The sequence below is a fragment of the Populus nigra genome, chromosome 2 (assembly GCF_951802175.1).
Source record: "Populus nigra chromosome 2, ddPopNigr1.1, whole genome shotgun sequence".
Taxonomy (NCBI): Eukaryota; Viridiplantae; Streptophyta; class Magnoliopsida; order Malpighiales; family Salicaceae; genus Populus; species Populus nigra.
In genome coordinates this window covers 40776183-40792495 of record NC_084853.1, presented here as the reverse complement: position 1 = coordinate 40792495, position 16313 = coordinate 40776183, and the positions used below count along the sequence as shown (strand labels likewise).

At 36.7% G+C, this 16313-nt stretch overlaps 2 protein-coding genes across 2 annotated transcripts; one reads left to right on the top strand and one right to left on the bottom strand.

The window, feature by feature from the left end:
- The first annotated feature begins 1431 nt into the window (after positions 1-1431).
- Positions 1432-10633, top strand: LOC133682175 (DNA mismatch repair protein MSH6). Its single transcript, XM_062105452.1, has 21 exons — positions 1432-2496; positions 2932-3025; positions 3349-3451; positions 3531-3584; positions 3679-3753; positions 3963-4031; positions 4117-4200; positions 4425-4619; positions 4747-5297; positions 5381-5510; positions 6227-6318; positions 6428-6606; positions 6684-6886; positions 6972-7073; positions 7768-7930; positions 8162-8451; positions 8533-8670; positions 8981-9060; positions 9188-9287; positions 9498-9624; positions 10047-10633. The coding sequence occupies exons 1-21, from the start codon at positions 1647-1649 to the stop codon at positions 10283-10285; spliced, it is 3918 nt and encodes a 1305-aa protein (XP_061961436.1). The 5' UTR covers positions 1432-1646; the 3' UTR covers positions 10286-10633.
- A 246-nt stretch (positions 10634-10879) lies between these two features.
- On the bottom strand, positions 10880-14522 carry LOC133682176 (uncharacterized). Its single transcript, XM_062105453.1, has 7 exons — positions 14269-14522; positions 14085-14156; positions 13567-13631; positions 13042-13195; positions 11418-11498; positions 11211-11306; positions 10880-11099 (listed from the first exon to the last, which is right to left on the bottom strand). The coding sequence occupies exons 1-7, from the start codon at positions 14401-14403 to the stop codon at positions 11013-11015; spliced, it is 690 nt and encodes a 229-aa protein (XP_061961437.1). The 5' UTR covers positions 14404-14522; the 3' UTR covers positions 10880-11012.
- Positions 14523-16313: the final 1791 nt, after the last annotated feature.

Sequence of the window (16313 nt, the reverse complement as noted above, 5' to 3'; positions counted from 1 at the left end):
ATGTCAAAAACACGTTTTGAGAACTTTGATTTTTGAGTTTGGATCAAACACCCTCTTTTTCAAGAACAAGCTCTGATACCAGTTGTTGGGAAATTCCAGAACTCAAACACACATCAATTTACATGGTTCGGCAACTTGCCTACTCCACGGAGCTACTGGTTTGTATTAATCACTTCAAAGAAACAATACAAACAAAGGAGGAGGAGAAAAAACTCTTCTTAACTCAACTCTACTCACTCAAGCTCTCTCTGCTGTTCTCACTTTTCTTCTGTTCTCTCTGTATTTTTCACACACACACACAGCTCTTCACTGAGCTTATATATATATACAAGATGGGAGTGAAGGGGCATAAATCATGCCTTGATTTATGCCCACCGTTTGTGTCCTCCACCATGTGCCAAGTGGGAGATTAGGTATTCCCACTTGCATATGGTGGGACATTGTTTGTCTTCCACTTGCTAACAATAGTAACAAATATTCACCAGTAAGTCAGCTACGGGGAGAGCTGAGTTAGAACATTCAGCGACAATTTTTTGTGAAGATAATAGAGTGGAGAGGAGTGTGGCATAAGAAATGGAACTTTACTGTGAGAATAACCGAGACTACAATCAGGAGAAGAATAAAGCATACGAGACATGGGCAGAGAGCTACCACACGTTTGCTCTCCCCGCCCTCGTTTCCCACTTTCTCCTCATCTTCCTTGTCTTTGATCCACTGCGAGTAGCTCCGTGGCAAAGCATCACTACCATTAAGACTTGCCCATTGAAAATGGGTGTGATCTGATTGAATTCAAGCGGCGACTAACAAAATAAGATCTAAATTTTAGCTGACGAAGCCAGTAGTGGTGTGGTGGCTAGCTAGATTGGTGGCTGTCTTTTGAGTAAAGAAATCGCAATAAATGGCAAGGCTACAGGTTTGTCTGTTTAACGAAAGGATGGACCCTTTCTCCGGGCCTGATCAACTAGCGACTTTGCTTTATTTTTTGCTTTGCATAGAATATTGTCTGACTGTAATGAAAAGAAAATATCATTCATGTGGATTTAATCAAAGTGATTAGGCATTTAAATAGCTAGAAATAAATCTATTAATCAATAACTCATTTTTTCTTTATTTTTCCATTTCTAAACATCATTATTAACATGCATGGTTGAGAACTAATTAGTGGTGAGACTAGAGTAAAGGCTTGATATTACTATAAATAATAGTAAGATAAGAGAGAGAATGTTGGCCATAATTTCTATTTCTGTTTTTTAAAAATATTTTTAATTTAAAAAGGCATTAAATAAATATTTTTTAGTATTTTCTAATAATTTTAATATACTAATTTTAAAAATATATTTTCAAATAAAAATCTATTTTAAAAAATATTCTCAGTGCAGGGAACAGAGTAAGTCAATGATCTCCCAAATTCCCGCCAATTAACGAAGATCGAGAACACTTGCCGGGAATTTTATTAAGTTCCCGCCAGCGACATTCCAAATTATTATTATTGTAGTAATATCTGGAAGTCTAAGTTAAAAAACCATCTCCACTCTCCACCTTTTTCATTCTTCATCTTCCCAATCCCTCTCATTTATTTTGCTCGCTCTCTGTGTTCAGTCTCTATCTCTCTCGAAGCCGCAAAAAATAAAATAAAGATTGAAAAAATGGCACCGTCGCGTAAACAGAGCAACGGTAGATCACCAATAGTAAATCCACAGCGCCAAATAACTGCCTTCTTCTCCAAGACGACGACTCCTTCTCCATCTCCTTCTCCCACGCTCTCTAAAAAACAAATCCCTAAATCCCATACTAAACCTAACCCTAACCCTAGCTCTCGAACCCAAAGCCCTAGTTCTAGCCCAACTACTCCTTCGCCAGTCCAATCTAAGCCTAAAAAACCCCTACTAGTTATTGGACAAACTCCTTCACCGTCTCCTTCAAAAGTTGGAGTGTATGGCAAAGAGGCGGTGGAGAGGAGGGTTAGGGTTTACTGGCCCCTGGATAAGAGCTGGTACGAGGGTCTTGTCAAATCTTACGATGATGAGTCGAAGAAGCATTTGATACAATATGATGATTCTGAAGAGGAATTGTTGGATTTGAGCAATGAGAAGATTGAGTGGGTTGAGCCATGTGTTAAGAAATTTAAGAGGTTGCGCAGGGGTTCTTTGGGTTTTAGGAAGATTGTGCTTGAAGATGATGAGATGGAGAATGTCGAGGGCGATAATGGCGGTGCTGGTGGTGGTAGTGGTGGTAGTGGTGGTGACGACTCGAGTGATGAAGATTGGGGAAAGAATGCGGAGAAGGATGTTAGCGAGGAGGAGGACGTTGATTTGATGGATGAGGAAGAAGCGGAGGATGGCAAGAAAGGAAAGAGAGGTGGGAAGGATTCGAGGAAAAGGAAAGCGAGTGGAGAAGGTGGAAAGTTGGATTTGGGAAAGAAGGGAAAGAGTGGTGGGGATGCGAGTACGGGAGGAGTCAGGGTTTCAGTTGTGGAGCCTGTAAAGAACAAGGAGAGTAAGTAATGTTTTTCCTTCTCTATTTGTTTGGGATAAGGAGGGTTGTTGGAAGAGATTTATGACATGGATTCATCACATTTTGTTTAGAAAAGCCTAAAAAGACATACTGAAGTCAATAACAAAATGGGTATTGTTGGACAGGCTGGAAATACTGACTTGTTAGACATTACATGAGAGTTTCTTTATGATTCAAAGGGCTTCCTTTTATTTGTAGTTTCTATCTGGAAATGTTTGTCTCTGCAATAGCATCTTCATTTATGCTATGATCACGGTTACTGCCCCAGGATAATTATTTGGCCACAGTAAATGTATGCTTCTATAAAATTTTTGAATAAAAGGAGCTAGAACAAGGTTTTACATTCCCATAAAAAGGGAAAAAATAACAATTAGGTCACGTATCACTGTTGTTGAATTTGTGCATGTTTTACTGCAGATGGGGTTTTTAATGGCTTTGATAATGCCTTGATGACTGATGCATCAGAAAGATTTAGCACGCGTGAAGCTGAAAAGTTTCCATTTCTTGGACGGTAAGTTCTTAGTGCAACAATGTGGTCCATATGCTCTAGTCTTCATTCATACCTATGATCGTACATCATTTTGAAGAGAATGGAGAAACCATTCACTTTTCTCAGTACATTGTCTGCCTGCGTTATTTTCATTTTTAACCCTTCTCACGCATGTGAATCTCATGTTTTAGGCCCACTGATGTACATGATGTAGTGAGGTCAACCCAGCAAAATAATTAAGTAAATAAATAAAGAACACAGTAAATAGTTGATGAAGCTTCAACTGTTTGTTGTTTTGAATGAAGCATCACCCTTGATTGCTACTTGCCTTGATTCTGAAACAGAGAACGCAGGGATGCAAAGAGAAGGCGTCCTGGAGATGTAGATTATGATCCCAGGACTCTATACTTGCCCGCTGAGTTTGCAAAGAGTTTAACAGGGGGCCAGGTAGGGGCTTTCATGCACTGATTGGTTTGAAACTATTTAAGGAGTTGTCTTCTTGAATTTCATTGTTTGTTATGTGCAGAGACAATGGTGGGAGTTTAAGTCAAAGCACATGGATAAGGTTTTGTTTTTCAAGGTATGTATACAAGTCAGATGGATTTCATACATTCATCAAATCTCTCTTTACTGGGTTCTGCCAAATAATAATTATATCATTCATGCTGGTGCAGATGGGCAAATTTTATGAGCTCTTTGAAATGGATGCCCATGTAGGAGCTAAAGAACTAGATTTGCAATACATGAAGGTAGGATTCATTAAGTGCTAACGATCATGAATACTATCTTTTGGACTCTGCTGTCTTTTTTTACTCTTTCTCAATGCAATCATTTAATCAAAAGGCATCAAAATTCCCCTGAGGGATTTGTCTTCTATTCTTGGTTACATACGTTGGAATTTATTTGTTTCTTTGGATTTTGACTCAAGTTATTATATGATTCCTTCTTGGATGCTTAGGGAGAACAACCTCACTGTGGCTTTCCAGAGAAGAACTTCTCTTTGAATGTGGAGAAATTGGCTAGAAAGGTTGGCCTGTACTTATTTTCTCCTTTTTTTTAGTTAGCCTCATTTTTTTCTCCAATGAAATTTAACAAGCTGCCTTGAAGAGCAGGGTTATCGAGTTCTTGTTGTAGAGCAGACAGAAACACCTGGACAGTTAGAGCTTCGTCGCAAAGAGAAAGGTTCTAAAGACAAGGTCTGAATTTATTTCACGTCCCTGAAATGATTTTAATTTTTACCTGCAGTCATTTTAGGACCATGTTTAAATCAGATTCAGAAATCACTTGAAACTTAGGATAGATGTTAACATTAATCACTTGTTGGATTACTTGTCTTAATAATTTTTTTATTATGTTCTAGGCATTCTCTTTGTTAGTTTCTTTCATCTCAAGTTTTGGCAATTATTTCCCATTTGTTTAGGTTGTAAAACGTGAAATATGTGCGGTGATTACAAAAGGAACACTAACTGAGGGGGAGTTTCTTTCTGCAAATCCTGATGCTTCTTATTTAATGGCACTGACTGAAAGTAGCCAGAGTTTGGCAAACCAAGGTCTTGAGCGGATTTTTGGTGTTTGTGTTGTTGATGTCACTACTAGCAGAATCATTCTTGGACAGGTTTGTTGATTTTTATCAGATTCTATTGTGTATTAGTTGATGAGATTGTTTTTTGAGGCTTTGTTGATCATTCCATTGAGTGTCATCTGTTTTGCTAAAATCTTTTATTGTCAATTCCCTTTTCAAGTTTGGAGATGATGCTGAATGCAGTTCATTGTGCTGTCTATTATCTGAGCTGAGGCCGGTAGAAATTGTAAAACCTGCTAAAATGCTTAGCTCCGAAACTGAGAGAGTAATGCTGAGACATACTAGAAATCCCTTGGTCAATGAGTTGGCTCCCCTCTCAGAATTCTGGGATGCGGAGAGAACTGTTCAGGAAGTCAAAACTATCTACAAGCGTATTGGTGATCTTTCAGCTTCTGGACCCTTAAATAAAACAGATTTGGATACAACTAACCTTAATGTTGGAGAATATAGGCCAAGCTGCCTGCCCAGCATTTTGTCAGAGTTTGTCAATAAAGGAGAAAATGGAAGCCTTGCTCTCTCAGCTCTTGGAGGCGCTCTCTATTATCTAAAACAGGCATTTTTGGATGAGACATTGCTTAGATTTGCAAAATTTGAATCCCTTCCTTGCTCTGATTTCTGTGAGGTTGCTAAGAAACCATACATGATTCTCGATGCTGCTGCCCTGGAGAACCTTGAGATTTTTGAGAACAGCAGAAATGGAGACACTTCAGGGTAAGGGTGTCATATGCTCTTAAATATGCCAATCTGTTTTTTTTCTCCTGATAATTGTTTGAGGTATTTTGTTATCTATGAAGGACACTGTATGCGCAATTGAATCATTGTGTGACAGCATTTGGAAAGAGGTTGCTGAAAACATGGCTAGCAAGACCATTATACCATTTGGAATCAATTAAAGAACGCCAGGATGCTGTAGCAGGTCTGCGGGTAAGTTTCCAGTAGGTATTCATTTTCTAGCATGAGATGTTTTGCTGGGTGAACTTTATATATATATAATTGGAATTTTAGACCTTGGTGAAAAATTCCAAAGCCTCTAATGCTTGAACTAAAAGTTACAGTTTATGGATTGATGATTTATTTTGGGAAAAGTGTCAATTAGCTATCACATGCCAGTTTTTCCATTTAAAAAATCAACGGGCTGTGTATTAATGTAAAACCTAAAACAGTATTACTGTTTTGATTCCCAAATAAATATGGGGCTCCTATCATTGGTATGGTTCATTGCCTTTTCTCTTTCCATTTTCCTGTTCCAAGTTTTTCAAAAAATTGGATTTCTTAAGGCTTTTTTTGTTGTTTGCAAAACTTTAAATCTTGGGCTTGCAGCTATGATGTTGCAGGTTCAAGGCTTGAGAGCAGCCACTTCTAGCAAAATTGCTGAAGGGCAGGACTATTTCCAAAAGGTCCCTTCAAAGTTTAAACTTTGATGGGACCATAAATATCTTTTGGTTTTCAAAGTCCAAGTATAGATTCTGCTTTTCTCCATATGATTAAGTGCTCTCATAATTTTTCAAGTTTAATTTTTGAGCTGAATTTTTGATATCTTCAATTTTCTGCCTGATAGTTGCATTTCTTTTATATTTTTCGTTCTCTAACCAGCCAATTGCTGTTTGAGTTTGCATTCTGATATCATAGCTAACTTTCAGGGGGTAAATCAACCCATGATGCTTGAATTTCAAAAGGTGTTGTCCGGGCTTCCAGACATTGAGCGGCTGCTTGCACGCATATTGTCTACCAGGTAAGGATAAGAAGGAAGTAAGCATGCATCAATGTATTTTTCTAGCATTATGCAAGTACTGAGCTTCATGTAAATTTGTTTCTTGTGCATTATTTTTATTGAAAAACAGCGAAGCCAATGGAAGAAATGCAAATAAAGTAGTTTTATATGAGGATGCAGCGAAGAAGCAGCTTCAGGAGTTTATATCCACTCTACGCAGCTGTGAATTAGTGGCCCAAGCATGTTCTTCGCTTGCTGTCATTTTGGAAAATGTGGAGTCCGGACGGTTGCATCATTTATTAACACCTGGTACTTTTCAGTTTGTTGTTCTTTTAATGTTTTTATTAGATTGTAGTTTGGCATCTTATTTTGTTATGTTATTGTAGGTAAAGGTCTTCCTGACATCCTTCCAATTCTTAAACATTTTAAGAGTGCCTTTGATTGGGTAGAAGCCAACAATTCTGGACGTATAATACCTCATGAAGGTGTCGATGTGGAGTATGACTCTGCTTGTGAAAAAGTTAAAGAGGTTGAATCTAGGTTGGCTAGACACCTGAAGGAACAACAGAAATTACTAGGGGACAAATCAGTAAGATCCTGTCCAGAAATATTAGTCTTCTCTTAATTTGTTTAAGTAAATAACATGTACTCTCATTACATGACCTATTTTACAGATTACTTATGTCACAGTTGGAAAAGAGGCATACCTGTTAGAAGTTCCTGAACATCTGCGTGGTAGTATTCCTCAAGATTATGAGCTGCGTTCATCCAAAAAGGTAAGTGATGCATATTGAATGTTTGGTCTCTGACACTTCCTTGAAAAAATAGCAAGTGTTTGGCCAATTAATCAATGTGACAGGTGTAACATCATCTAATTTGTTGATTCTATTGTTAAAAACATTTGAAAAGTTATCGCCATCTCTGTCATGTGGTGATGCAAATACTGTTGTGGTAGTATGCGTTAACAAACATTGTGAACACATAAGCAAATGAATTGTGTTTCTTGCTCGTTTAGCTTCCTTAAGAATTTCTTGTCATTGTGCCATGGAATTGCAACAAAAGTAACTTGGAATTTAAGTCATTTATACTGCTTTTGCCTAATTTTTACCATGGTCGTATGAAATATTTAAAGTAAAGGCCGTGTAAACATTTTTTTAGAATATAAATAGATAGGGTCAGTATCAGCTAGCATGCCCATAAAAGCTGGCAGGTTCCAAATATGTGATTAGGTGTCAAAGAGTGTGAATGAGAATGATGGTGTATGCATGTATAATAACGAACTGATTTTACATTTATTTATTACCAACTACAATCTATGTTAACTGGGTCCCTTTTTTGTCGGACAAGGAAACATTTTGGTTGGGATCTTAACTTTGGCCATAGCAAATAGCTTACTGGTCTTGGGAAATTTGGTTTTCCTTGTCGCTATCTTGTTTGAATTCTTTTCTACATGCTGCCTGGGACATGCAGGGCTTCTACAGGTATTGGACTCCAAGTATTAAGAAGTTCTTAAGAGAGCTCTCACAGGCTGAATCTGAAAAGGAGTCGGCGTTGAAGAGCATTTTGCAGAGGTTAATTGTGCGTTTTTGCAAGTACCATGACAAGTGGAGACAGTTAGTTTCTGCAACTGCAGGTTTGTGCACCAACTTTATTCATGTAGAATAGGATCTTGATTATGAATATGCATCTCTCTCTACACTAGCATTTCTGTAGAAAGCTAACAAGAACAAAATGTATTTCAAGTAGAATCCAAATTTTCTCTTTCGAACAGGCAGGGGCTCCCACTCCTTTTCGGGACAGAACCATGGTCATGGTATGATTTCAATTCATTTTTTTCGACTGAAACTGGTCACTCATAATGCAGAACTGGATGTTTTGATCAGTCTGGCAATTGCTAGTGACTTTTATGAAGGACCTGCATGTTGTCCAACCATCGTAGGTTCATCATTGTCAAGTGAAGTGCCATGCCTTTCTGCAAAAAAATTAGGACACCCTGTTCTCAGGAGCGATTCTTTGGGAAAGGGTGCATTTGTCCCAAATGACATTAGTATTGGGGGTTCTGATCGTGCCAGCTTTATCCTTCTCACTGGTCCTAACATGGGTGGAAAATCTACTCTTCTTCGGCAAGTTTGTTTGGCTGTGATTCTGGCCCAGGTAAATTATCTATCCTTCAAAATATATGTTTTGCCTGGTAACCATCCACATTTTCCATCTTTGATTTTTTTTTTCCCACAGATTGGAGCTGATGTCCCTGCTGAAAGCTTTGAGTTGTCTCCTGTTGACCGCATCTTTGTCAGAATGGGTGCAAAAGATCATATTATGGCAGGCCAGAGTACATTTTTGACAGAGCTCTCAGAAACTGCATTGATGCTGGTGAGTTTTCTTGGTAATTTTGAAGCATTTCATTTAAGATAAAGGGCCATGGTCCCTATGACTGTCCCAGTTTATAGATGTGGCTGAAATGGTGATGTATAGGAGGATGTTTGTGATTGTGAGTAAAGTGCCAAAGTCTATGCAGCTTTTCCAGTCAAATTAAATTTCTGTAATGCAGAAGTTATTAATTCTTTTGATGTTTAGGTTCCAAATCCTTGCAAACTGTAACAGTAGCACAACTAGTACAGTTCTAATTGGTTTCAGGCTTTCAGCATTTTCTTGCCTAACCTTTTTATGGATGCTTATACAGTCATCGGCAACTAGTAATTCATTGGTGGCGTTGGATGAACTTGGACGTGGCACATCAACTTCAGATGGACAAGCAATAGCGTAAGAATATATCTGAGATTTTATTTTTCGATGTCATGGATTGTCTCTCAGAACTTTGCATGTTTTTTAAGGCTCTGTTTGACAGTATACTGGTTAGTCAATCTTGTTTCTTTTCTATGCTTTTCAGCGAATCAGTTCTTGAACATTTTGTCCACAAGGTACAGTGTCGAGGAATGTTTTCAACTCACTATCACCGATTAGCTGTAGATTATCAGAAAGATTCAAAGGTATGCTTATATTTCTGGAATTTGTTGATGTTTGTTTCAACTGAAGCCCTTTAAACTCAGACTAGGACAATTTGATTGATGTGCTAGTACTTCTGTGATGTGAAGCTCTAGGACAATTCACCTATATCGAGATATTGTAAGCTATTTAATTCGCTGGACCTTTTCATAACTATTTTTGAGTGAATTATTATTTTCTTGTGTCTACTACAGGTCTCACTGTACCATATGTCATGTCAAGTTGGAAATGGAGTTGGAGTGGAAGAAGTTACATTTCTTTATAGGTTGAGACCTGGTGCCTGCCCTAAGAGTTATGGTGTCAATGTTGCAAGACTGGCTGGTAATGCTTTTGCTACTTTACTGCCCTTTTTGTCTGGATTTTGGACAAGATTTACATGTGAGCAGAATAGATTGGGAGGCTGAAACTGAATAATTCATGACTAATTTCCAATGAATAGAACAATCATGTGTGTTGATCCTTATCAGAAAATTTAAAGATACATGTTGAGTGCACCTTTTTCTATCAATAGATTAGAACTTCTATGTTCGTCACTGGACCCCTTTGAACTTTCTGCCATATGGTGTTTGTCATTGTCGAGTGTAACTTTTGCTAACAGTATATTACATCTTTTATGTCCGTCACTGGACTGCATTGAACATTCTGCCATATGTCCCAATAAAACGTTTGAAATCATTAACCAATTTCTTGACCACCGTTTCCATTGAATCAGATAACAAATTCCAATCCTTTAATTATTTCAGGACTTCCAGACTCGATACTTCATAATGCTGCTGCCAAGTCTAGGGAATTTGAGGCTGTATATGATCGACACAGAAAGGGATCTGAAGGAAAGTTGGCCATTCAAAGTTGTGAGAAGATGGTAGTATTAATCCGAAGTCTGATCAATGCCACGACAAGCTTGAGTGGCCATAAGTCTGCTGGGATCGATATCAGCTCAGTGACCAAACTTCAGGATAAAGCTAGGATATTTTTGCAGTAAAATTGAAGTGACCGAATCTTCTGCTGTTGGACACTTCAGCATTTCGCCATCTACCAGACTAATTTTACACCAACCAAGATACTCAGGGAGCTTCTCTCCTTCAAGTCATTGGAGCATCTGGTATTTCTGTTGGCCTGTCCCTTCAAATTTTGTGATTTGACTGTACAGGATATAACTTATAGCTGTGATTGATAGATACTTGACAGAGCATGCGGTGTAAATTTAATTCAAAGTTGTGTCTCGGGTCAGATTGAATTTGTATCGGTCATTTTCTCTAAGATGCCTAATTTTTTGTATAGTGGTTGTATCGGTGATGGAATATTGAAGGAATGTTGTCCCTGTCTCTTATCCCCCCGTCTCTTATCCAGAAAGGGATAGTGCTCCCAGTGTGTGGTTGTAATGTCCAAGAGGTGGGTTCAACGAACAAAGGCAGAGGTTGTTCATAATGTGACTTGCTTTCGAAGCGATACATGTTTTGGTCAGGCTGGTGGCTCAACCCTACCGATTGGTGTTGCTATTGCATTTTTCAACTTTTTAGTTATTGGGTGGGGTTTTAGTAATGTGAAATTTCACACTAACCCTGGATGTGACAGATTTCTAAAACCTGTTCGTGTAACTTGTGCCCTCAAAATGTGGAAGAATGTTGTCGACAATATGAGCATTGATGGAATGCTCTCATACAAAATACAAAAAAATAAAAAAATCATAAATTATTTTAGGATCATGCCTATACTAAATGATGGTGCTCATCTTCTTGATCCTCGCCCTCATCTCCGTCAGAGTTTGAGGTGTAGTCTTCGTCATCCTCAGAATCCTGACACGCAAAGAATGAAAACACTCTTGTTAGCTTGCAAATAAATCAATTGAACTGTGCTGCGCTCTTTGCAGCGGCAATCTTGTGATCAGCATGATCAGGTGTGCTCACCTGATATTGAGACCGGATGCTTTTATGAACTGCTGCAATTGTCCGAAAAACTATGTACATTGGGAATAAAATTCCACAAGCTCTTAAGATGAGCAACTGCAAAATATAACAAGAGGAGAATCAATAAAATGACACAGAAACTGATTCAATTTAGAAAGGACAAAGTTAGGTTGAATTGTGAGCACTGTACGGAAATCAAACGCTTACAGTAACAAGTGTAAATGGGTAATCTTCTGTTCCACCGGTGAGAGTGGCAAAAAGATGTCTCAAGAGCATAAGGACCGTAAACTGCAAAAACGAACAAAACAGGCTACATTGTAAAATATCCCCTGAATTTTTCAATCCCCTTCTCTAAGTTTTCAATGAAAGTTTGGGTAAAAAAAAATCCCTAAAAATCCTGCCCTCCCCTCCCCCTCCCCCTCCCCCTCGCTCTTGCTCCGCTGTAATGAATAAAAATACGAGAAAAACATGAGAAAGGAGACAGAGAGGGATGGGGGTAGAGAGTGTAGGTGGGACAGAATAGATGCTTTTAATTATTTTTTGTATACTTTTCTTTTTCTTTTTTTTTTAAAAAAAAATAATACACTAAAAATAAATTATTTGAAACAAAACTAGAATAACAAATCTCCTCTCTGTTTTTTTTTTACCCGAGCATCGTCACCAACAACCACGGTCTAGATCAAATTTCATGCCAAACCAACAATCAAACAGGAAAATTGATCCTTAAATCACAACCCCGTAAACATAATCATCATTCAAACAAAAACCCAAAAGAAAAAAACACAGAACAATCATTCTTACAAATTGTAATCATATCACCTAGAAAAAACCACTAAGCATTTACCCAGAAAACACCAATGGATTTATCCATTTCCATTTCCAATTCGAATTCAAATTGGAAATGATAGCTAATTGTAATCATATTTACAATAAATAGTTGTTCAATCCGTGAATACTAATTATTATTCCTAGATAAATAGTTGTTTTTTTAGAGTTTTTTTTTATCATTATCATCATTGTAAAGTGAGGATTTTTTTAGAAAGTTTTTCATCAATTTTCTAATCCAATAAATACTCAAATTGATATATATCTTAATTTAATAAATCATAAATAAGGTATAAATTGAGTGTTAACTTCGATATCAATTATCATCCTTAAATATTATTTTTATAGCTTTTTTTAACTATTATTATTATTGCAAAATGTGGATTTGTAGGGATTTTCATCGATTTTCTAATAAAACTTTAATTAAGGGCAGTAATAAAAAATTAAAAAAAACATATTGTTCAGGGAAGAAAAATAGAAGATTTTAATTAGTTGAAGGATATTTATTTTTTCCGTCAAAATTCAGAGAGTGTTTTACAATTTAGCGAAAGAGGAACTGCCATCAATATTAAACTCCAGCTTCTTTATTTATGAATGAATTTACTTGATTTTTTTTTTCTTCAAATAATTAGAGACGTGTATTGCTTGTGGGACGGCAACAATAGGGGCAACTCGTCCACGTTTTCCTCACATGACCTAACCGTGGGATTCTAGCCCGCATGATGGTTCCCAAACGACTGTTCTTCACCTTCAATTTGACTCCCTCCTGGTCCTGGGTAGTTTTGAATGCTAAGCAATCCCACCGAATTTTTAAATGTTAAAGTTCCAGTTCAACTCACTCGGTCAACCAAAGCACACAATACAATAGTAATTCCCCATCAATACACCGAGTCAATAGCTAAGCTACCGTTCTCTTTTGTTTTTTTTTTTTTTATCACAATCCTCTTAAACTAAGTGTTAAGATTATGAATTACGTTCAAGCATCGTATGATGAACAGGAACTTACCGTTAGAGCCAAAAACCGGCAGCAAGAGGCGCTTCTGTCCGCGGCAGATGAGCAATGTGAGTACTCCTCAGCACCAGCGGTGGCTCTTTCAGCTATGCCTCCTAATTCTTGGTTTTCCGGATCATGTTCTCTTCTTGGGATTTCCAAACTATCTCTGCCATGACCATTCATGATTTCAGTACATTACAGTTTTGATACAATCGTAATCATAATAGCAAGATAATCTATTTGTATGTAATAAAAAAAAAAACCCCAAGAGACTGAAAAGACTTGAAAATGACAGAGTAGTCGACGTTCATGGACCCAGCAAGTAGCAAACAATTGTTCAGCGTCAGCTGTGACATTTTCGGTATTGTATAAAGCAGCTTTCAATTCGATTAGTATATTTTATATATTACTTATCTGAGGAAGTTTGCAAATCAAGGGAAGGGAACGCCAATATTCTAAAACGCGCATGAACAGTTGGAGGATAATGCCACGCGTTCTCTTCTTATCTATAATTTTTTGAAGGGAATAAGAATGTACCTAATCGTCATTGGCTCGATCATCTCACACTTTCTTGAAGGTGCCGAGTATCCTGGTTCATAATTCTGCAAGATAAATAAATCAAATTTCATTCTAATTACTCACCTGACATCCTTGAATTTAAAAGAAGACTAAACCCATGTAGGATCAAATTATGAGTTTCCTCGAAAAAAAATCTTCGGAAAGTTTTTTAATACAGAAATTTAAGTTCGGTGTTGTTGGGGAGAAACAAAAGTACAGTAGGTATCAATAGAATAGGTCAGTGTTCATCAAGACAAGATCGCAGACTCCAAAATTCAAAACCGAAAACAAAACTGAAAACGGGTCATGTGAGAAATATGAAATTAAACTCAAATTCGAAGTAAAACAGGAACAAATATTTGATTCATAGAACCAAAAGTCTACTAGCAGAGAAGGGGGGGAAAGAAAAAAGACAAATCAGGAAAAGGAAACAAGGAAGCATAGAACCCAGAAAAGAAAATCAAGATTTTAATATATAAATCGTAAGAGTCTCAAACCTGGAGACATATTTCACACGTTGTGTTTCCCTTCTCGTTACACCATCTCTGTATGCAATCTCTGTGCGCAAACTGAAACAGATTCCATTTTTTTTAAAAGAAAAAATCATAAACAGAAGATGAAAATCAAAACTACAAGGTAGCAGCCAGAAGAGCATGAGGTTTATTGATTCTGTTAGTTTACCTTGACAGTTCCAGAGCAAGCACAAGGAGCTTCCAAGCTCTTGCAGCTTTCAAATTCTGCTTCATGGCAAATCCTACAGTGTGGTATTGCACAACTTGTCTGCAAATCATCCACGAGCAATACAATATCTCCCATTTTTGTGTTATTTTCCCTTCCTTCCTTCCTTTCTATCTTGCTAGTTTTCAAAAATACTTCTCTCTGGTCTCCTCTCTGTTTTTCGAAACGAACTTTTCCTCCCTGTCTTCTTGTACTCACCCGGCTTTAAAAAGAACAGGAAGTGGCTTCAAATCCCAAAACTACCCTTATTAAAATAGATAACTTGAAACATAACCGTAACTCCATTCCCTTTTGTTTCACTCTTGCATATCAATAACTTACGACGAGTTTTTTATTCTGAAAAAAAAAACTTTATTTCAGAAGAAAATACTAAAGTATTGTATAAGAATGGAAAATATTAAAGAATTTCTCGAAAAAACAAAAGAAAGTACCTAGCGAGTAAGAATGAAAACCTGCAGGTGTTCGTTCCTTAAAAAAAACAAAAAGAATGAATGATTAATTTTAAAAAAAAGTGTGCATTATCATATATCCATTCACGTTCGTTTATTTTAATACTCAAGTTGACAACAATTGGGAATATTCTCCGAGTTTTTTCTTTTTGTTAAATCCAGTTTAAAATAAAATAAAATTAGAAGAACATGAACCACGAAAGTGTTTCATATGATAGTAGTTTCTGTTTTTATCCAATTACAAAGAAAAAACAGTTTAATTAGTCAAATAATTTCTATTTTTTTCACCTAACCTCACATGTAATTGCATTTTAAATCTTAATTTTATAAAATTTAAAATATTATATTTTTTTACATATAAAATTCTCATGACAATTTTAACTACGTGTATCTTTTAAATCTATTTTCTTCAACGCAGCATTAAACACCCACTACGGCAAGAGACGCGGTTGAGTAGAGCTGGAACGTGAAGCTTCGTTTCTTGACTTGCACAGGGAGATGCGAAACCTCTGTTTCTTTGTCAAACAGCCTGCGAATTGTAATATACGTACAGAAAAGCAGCAAGATACTTTTCCTTGGGTTCTAGAGCGTGTACTTTGGGACCATACAATTTTATTCTGCCCGTGAAATTCTTTGCTTGTCTGTCTGTGTCTGTAGGTTTCTTTCCTTCCAGCTAAACAAAACATTTTGTGTTTCCATTAGTTAAATAATGGTGATTGGATTGCAAAATCAAGGGTAGAAGAATTTTTTATATATAATATATTGGATGTTAATTATCCATTTAAATTCCTGCTTATTGCGGTTTAGTTTAAATGCATCAAAACTATATAAAAACACTTAAAAAATGAAATTATATGTTCATTTTTTCTTTTCAAAACCATTTTAAAAAAAAATTAATTTTTGTTTAAAAACGTTTCTAAACGCAGATCAACGAGCTCATGGTTTTATTCGACTTTCTATTTAAATGGTTTCAAAAGTAGATGGTTTTTTTACTGTGGATAAAAAATTAAAAAAAATAAATCTTGTTACGGTAGGTATGCCTGCAGAGATTTTTTATCTATTAAAATGATTGTGAAAAGACAGAGGGGCAGTCCCGTAATCTACTTATTCCACGAGAGACAATCCGAAATAAGAGTACTGATGAATAAAAACAGAAAAAAGACCGATTGCAAGACACACTTTGTTTCTATTTAGGAGGTTTGAATGTAAAGCCTTGGATCTGCTATTAACTAACGGCTCTCTGGCTACCTGAAATTTAAAAATACTGGCCCCCACCTCATCCCACCTTTGAAATTTAAGAAGCAAAAATTACGAAATTCCAAACGCGCTTTACGAGAAAACACCAAAATTTATAGCTGTGATTCACTGGGCCCTCACTCCGCTCTCCATGAAAATATTCGATCACCTATCTACCTGGGAAATGAGGAATAGTGGGTGGCATCTTTTATTTTAAGTTCTTCGTCTTTATTAATAATTTTTGCCCTACTGGAGTATAATTGTTGGTAAGTGTTGTTTTTTAAAATATTTTTTATTTGAAAA

Bases quoted from the DNA above. Each gene is read 5' to 3' on its own strand.
- LOC133682175 (XM_062105452.1), top strand. From the start codon at position 1,647: ATGGCACCGTCGCGTAAACAGAGCAACGGTAGATCACCAATAGTAAAT. The intron at 3,754-3,962 runs GTAGGATTCATT...TTGGATGCTTAG, and splicing joins TAGATTTGCAATACATGAAG to GGAGAACAACCTCACTGTGG. The intron at 9,061-9,187 runs GTAAGAATATAT...TATGCTTTTCAG, and splicing joins TCAGATGGACAAGCAATAGC to CGAATCAGTTCTTGAACATT.
- LOC133682176 (XM_062105453.1), bottom strand. From the start codon at position 14,403: ATGGGAGATATTGTATTGCTCGTGGATGATTTGCAGACAAGTTGTGCA. The intron at 13,632-14,084 runs GTTTGAGACTCT...TTTATCTTGCAG, and splicing joins CGTGTGAAATATGTCTCCAG to AATTATGAACCAGGATACTC. The intron at 11,499-13,041 runs GTAAGTTCCTGT...TCGTTTTTGCAG, and splicing joins GCCGGTTTTTGGCTCTAACG to TTTACGGTCCTTATGCTCTT.